The sequence below is a fragment of the Hydra vulgaris genome, chromosome 06 (genome assembly GCF_038396675.1).
Source record: "Hydra vulgaris chromosome 06, alternate assembly HydraT2T_AEP".
NCBI lineage: Eukaryota > Metazoa > Cnidaria > Hydrozoa > Anthoathecata > Hydridae > Hydra > Hydra vulgaris.
In genome coordinates this window covers 21,361,442-21,367,455 of record NC_088925.1, presented here as the reverse complement: position 1 = coordinate 21,367,455, position 6,014 = coordinate 21,361,442, and the positions used below count along the sequence as shown (strand labels likewise).

The 6,014-nt window shown below is 30.4% G+C and overlaps 1 protein-coding gene across 1 annotated transcript; it reads right to left on the bottom strand.

Annotated features, from left to right (window-relative positions):
* Nucleotides 1–208: 208 nt before the first annotated feature.
* LOC100197118 (transmembrane emp24 domain-containing protein 7) lies at nt 209–1,068 on the bottom strand. The gene has a single exon (XM_065799549.1). The coding sequence runs from the start codon at nt 938–940 to the stop codon at nt 326–328; it is 615 nt and encodes a 204-aa protein (XP_065655621.1). The 5' UTR covers nt 941–1,068; the 3' UTR covers nt 209–325.
* Nucleotides 1,069–6,014: the final 4,946 nt, after the last annotated feature.

Below are 6,014 nucleotides of genomic sequence, written 5' to 3'. Positions count from 1 at the left end.
CCACAATTATTTAATAAGTTTTTTTATTAAATTGAATACTAACGGAATTGATTAACACCACGCATGCTTTACTCAAGTATTATATAGGGAATTTGTGCTTTTGAGAATTTGCGTAATTAAATAGATTTAATCACAAGTTTAGCTTCGCTCATTAAATGATTTTATAACCGTTTAAAAAAATATTGAAGCTGATAGAATGCCAATGCAATCATAATAACAGCAAATAGCTTTTCTTCGTTTTTTTATCTTTATAACTTAAAGAAAAAAAAGAAACCATTTTTTGACAAAAACCTAATTTTTGGTTTCATTAAATTATAATTTAAAGTTATATTTCCTCTTTCCTTGATGAAAAAAATTGTCTTAGTATATATACTTGAGCAGCTCCAATAATTACAATAATAGCTGACTGCCCTAAACTCCACATCATTACTTTTTCATTCAAAGATGAGCCCACTAAACGTCCATTTGCTTCACGAATACGATGATGGTTTTGATAAAGTTCTACTACTTTCATCGCATCGTAAATGTTCACAATAGACGTCTCAACTTGAGTCATTGGTGTAGTCGAAGCTCCAGCATCTAAGCGAACCATATTTCCTTCATCGCCTACAACAAAGTCCAAATAAACAATGTTGCTGTACATTGAAAGATCATAAATATTGCTGAAACAAACGCGATATGTCCCAGTTGCATTTGTTTCGAACTTGTAAAAATCATACTCTTGTTGGTTTTTTCTATAAAAAACGTATTGGTTTGGATCTTCGATCGTGACGTCAACGTGAGGCCTTGATCCGCTTATCGGTGCATATTCAACTGAACATTTTGTTTTTTCCCGTATCTCTTGATAAAAACACTCGTATCCGTTTAAATGAAACTGTATATGACGGCTATCAACAAAATTGGTTATAGTAATAAATAACAAAATTTTAAATGCTGTCATCTCGGTTTACAGCTTATATTTAAATACACTTTCAACTATTTAAGTATCTAATTAGTATTACTTATAAAAACTTTTAACAAACCGACCTTCAAAAATCATACGCAAAATAACAAAAAGATCAATAAAAGGCAGGTGCTTTAAATTAGCTATGCGTAATTTTAAATAAACGTATCTTTGTTTTGATTCGTTTAATAAATAATTTATGCTTAAGCACACGTGTAACTTCGAGATATATACGGTACATCAAGGCAATTGTTAATTATTTAGGTACATCAAGGTATAAAAAATTCACATAAAAAACATTAAATAAAAAACCCGGTAGAAATGTTATACAGTGCCTAAGAAGAATATCAATAGATGTTCATTAATTTTAATGATGTTTAATTTGAATTTTTTTTTTATGATTTTTTTTTTACGTTTCGCTTTTAGCTTAGTTACTTTTACGCAATTAAACGTGAAAAACCTATTAGTAAAAACTAATATATATGTTTATTTTGATTATTTATGTTATATATTTTTCGATAATCTAAAATTCTCTTGAAACATATCCTTTTAATCATTAAAGAAACATAGATTAAAATAGTTTTTTTTATTGTTGTATAGATTATTTTAAAAATATCTATGCTAAAAAATTAATAAAAAAAAGTTGAGAGATCATCGGCTAGCGTTATTTGAATCCGCGTTTTTTTTAATAAAAATTTGATGATCTAAGTTAAAAAAAAATTGATTAAACTTATATTTTCTTGTTAAAGTTTTTACACGATATTTTTAAAAGAAAGATGTTTAAAGATTTAAAAACCTTTGAAACTTATTTTTAAAACATATTTTACTGTTTTAAACTGAAATTTGATTTAAAAAGGATATTCATGATCTTTTTCAAGTGAAATTTTTAAATCAAGTACAAGTTTTTGGTGGGGCTCTAACCGTCTTGTGGTCTTTTTATAACACTGTAAATGTTTTTTACAAATTTCCTACGTATAAACATAAATAAACTGCAATAAAAAACAACAGTAAAAGACTTAGTTAGTTAGACCAGTATATATAGGGATTAGTTAATAGTTATCGCTTTAAACTTATAAGATTGACATTCTTAATAGAGTCATTTTAAAATTCAGAGCGCTTGCTTTCTGGCTTATGCATCGACAAAGTCTTTAACTATTGCATTTCTACCAACGTCTTTATTGCTCTCTTTTTTAATACTAAAAATTGCCGTATCAATCCAACGTTTATGCGTCATACAAAAAGTAAATTTTTTATATATTTCGTTCATCTGATGCCACAGAGATGGGCTACTAGTAGGGCCGTCCCGAACGGGATGTCCCCCCCCTCCCCCAAAGCTGTCGTATTAGCATTTGAGTTGGCACATTTAGCAAGTTTTGAACTATAGTTGGCAAACTGTAAATATTAAGGACCTTTTTCTTTTTTTTTTTGTCTCTAGTTTGCAAAAAATACATACAACGACCCCCTCCCCCATGAGAGACCACTTCGGGACGGCCCTGGCTACTAGTTACTAATGCGGTACCTAAAGTTTTAAACGCTTGACACCAATTTGAACTGCATTATGGTGTTTATCAGTTCCTTTAAACAGTTTTTTCACACAGTTGCTCAATTTTGTCTTTATGATCTAACTTTTAGCACGCTAGCGGAATACTAAGACATAGAAGCTTATTGTCATCAAAAACATTGTTTATTGTATTTTTCAGCCAACCGTGTTACAAGTTTAGAAAGCTCATCAGAAGTGAAATGTGTTTAGATCTTTTATAAAAGAAACTGGAAATGTCTAACATCATACTGCAATAATTTGCATTGTCTCTTCAACTGATTAAAACAAACATCAACAGTAGGAATATATACAATTACCTAAAGACAATCCTCTGCAGTTTCAAGGGGTTCATTCCTGGCCAGCTCGTCAAAAAATTTAGTTGCTATCCTTTTTCCTTTATTTAACTGTGCATCTACCTTACCTTTGAAAGAGAGCGTTGTAGCCTCTTGGTGCCAAATTAATTTGAGTTCCATAGACGTTCGATTTTATAGATAATGTATACTAAAAAAATATGCAAACAAGATATTGCGGGTTTAAATTTTAAATAAGAGTTAACAATTGTAAATATACATACGTAAAATTATAAATTAGAAGCCTGGGTATATATAAACGAAATCAAATAAACTACAATAAGTATGATAAATTAGTTTTGACATTTTTTACAAAAACAAGATTTCCCAAATCATTTTAAAATTCTTCTTTTGAACACCTTTAAACTATGTGCCGACACGGCTTTATTGTCTAGAGAGTTCTATCTATACTGTTGCTACAAAAATAGAGAAGTTTATTGTCAGCGAAGTTGCATATATCGGAGTCATAAGATGAATAATTTATAAAAATAAGATGAATCATTTATAAAAATATTAAAGAAAATTGGTCCTAATATTGAACTTTGAGGCACTCCACATTCAATTTAAAAACAAAGATCCTAATCTCACCCTCTGTTTACAAGCAGATAGGTAAGATAAAATCAGTTTAAGGCTTTTATTAGTAAACACATCAAAATTAGCCAAAAGCAAGTCATGAGGAATTAGACATGTGTTTTTGAGGGGTTCATAGAACCAACAATATCTTTATCCAAACAGTCTTGCAATTTTTTAGTAAACTAAAAAGCGCGTGTTGTTCACCGTACATTCCGTAAAATCCACGCAACAAATTTTCCAGATTAGGCCCAATAAAAACCTGTGTTTGCTCATTTAAAACTATCTAAAAAAGTTTTGAGAGAGCTGGAAGTATACTTATTGGGCAATAGTTTGACTTATTTTTAAAATACGCTATGAAATCAGCCATTTTTAAAAAGAACAGAAATTCACCTTGAGCTGTGCTATTATTAATAGAGAACGTGAAACTTTAGCAACACTTTTGTTTATTTTCATTTCTGTTTACTGTAGAAGAGATTATTGTTAAGGTGGTACTAGCCCATAAAAATTAAAACAGTCAATTTATTTAATTTTGATGCATTTTTTTTTTTAAACTATGTGCATTAAAAAATTATTTAGAGTAAATATAATAAAAAGTATTAGTATACTCGAAAACATGCTGAGTCAGCAAAAAATATACAATTTTAACTACATTTTTAAACAAGGATTTCTCATGAAATAGTCAGTGTGTGAAGCTAAAATTTTCCAAAAAGGTTAACAACATGTTGATTGAGGGATTTGACCAGAATCACCATCAGAACTTTTACAGAATCAAAATGGCTGCACTTTAAAAAATAATTTTTTATTTTTATGTAAAATTTGTGCTGCTAATGTTAATATCTCGACAACAGCTAACTATAAAAGTCTCTTTTTGGTCAAATCCCTTCACAGTAACCTGATGAACAATCTGTGAAAATTTTAGCCATAATCTCCAAGTAGTTCAAAAGATATTCTTGTTCAAAGTTTAAAAATCTGTTAACAGAGAAAAGGCAAGAAAACAAAATAAAACAACTTTAACAATATATATCTTTAAAAATTTCCAGACACATAGGAGTCATCCTTGCTAAATCCTTTTTTTATACCTCTCAATTTTTTCCTTCTTGATTTTGTCACTTCTTTTTCCTTCCTTTCCATATGAATGACGCAATTTTTGTCTTTTTTAATTGCACCGAGAAGGAAATATTTTCCACAATGAAATCCAAGTTGCTTAAATGTTTCTTTATGGGAAACGTAACCTCCATTAAAAGATATAACTGCAGAGAAAACAGCTAACTCTAAAACATTTTTTGAAACAAAATGTGTTTTGGGGCATTTTTCCCAGATTATTTGATTAAAAGACTCATTAGGATTTTGGGTATAGCTGTGTAAACATTTTGACAAAAGATTGTCCGAACTAAGTTCCATAAATATTGGGTGTAATAGGTCTTTTATAGCAACTGGTAGGTTTAGCTTGTTTTTATAAGTGCATTGTCCTGTAATCTTATCCCTTTGCCATTTGCACCAGCTAGTATTGGTTCTGGGACAAAATTGATGACGCGTAGCTGCATCACCTTCGCAGCAGTGCCATAAAACTGCAAGTACAGCTTTTTTCATAGGGTAGAGTTTATCATTCTGACGAATAGCCATACCAAAGTAATTCTGCATTAAGTTAATACTTGCATCAGTTAGTCTTCCTTTACCTGAGAGAGTTTTACTGTCATTCAACTTTTCTTTTTTTTTTATTGCACGTAAATTCCGAAGTCTTGTTCCAAGTCTCTTTTGAACATGACCGAGACATTCTAGTTTTTCTGGTATCAATGTTTCTCCATAAGGTCTTGCTTCCCTTACTTTGCTGTATGCTTTAGTGTCCCCATCTCCTATGTAATGACTGTACCTTTAGTTAAACTTACTTAATGAAGAACAAAAAATTGAAATAGCACCAGCGGACTCCATAGCACCAGATGATTCGTGATGATTAATTCACACTTATGTCTTGTTTTCCATAGTTCATAACCAGCTGATCCTTTTTTTTTGGACCAAATCTCACAAGATTTACAAAATTTTGACATAGTGTAATAGTCTAAGACCTTTTTATTATCCTTTGAAATTGCAGATACCACGCCATTCAGGGATGAATAACCCCTTTTTTGCCATGTTCCATCAATAGAAATATGACAGTCAACAATATCATTGCTACACGCATTGATGTTAATCATTTGACGCACTTCATGAGCAGCTTTTTGGGTACTTTTTTCAGCAGATTTTTCATATGCCCAATAAAGAGTCTTATTAATTTTTTTATAAGTAGTAAATGCAATAGAAAATGGTATATTCATCATTGTTGTAAATATTTCAATTCCAGCATGACCTTTGCCTATCTCGCGAAAAGCCATAACTGTGCGATAGTTAATTTCATGTGCTTTTTTTACAGTTTTACTTTTTTGTAAAGGTATATATTGAGGAGAAGTATAAGAAAATCTGCATGCTGAACAAACACTACATTTTATACATAATTTAAGTGAAAACCCTTTGTGTTCATTTTTATTATGTGTAAGCTTAACAGGTGAGCTACACTCAGAACAGCGTGAGAACTCCTCAAATAAATCTTTCATAATGCCAAAATGTATAAATA

Bases quoted from the DNA above. Each gene is read 5' to 3' on its own strand.
- LOC100197118 (XM_065799549.1), bottom strand. From the start codon at position 940: ATGACAGCATTTAAAATTTTGTTATTTATTACTATAACCAATTTTGTT.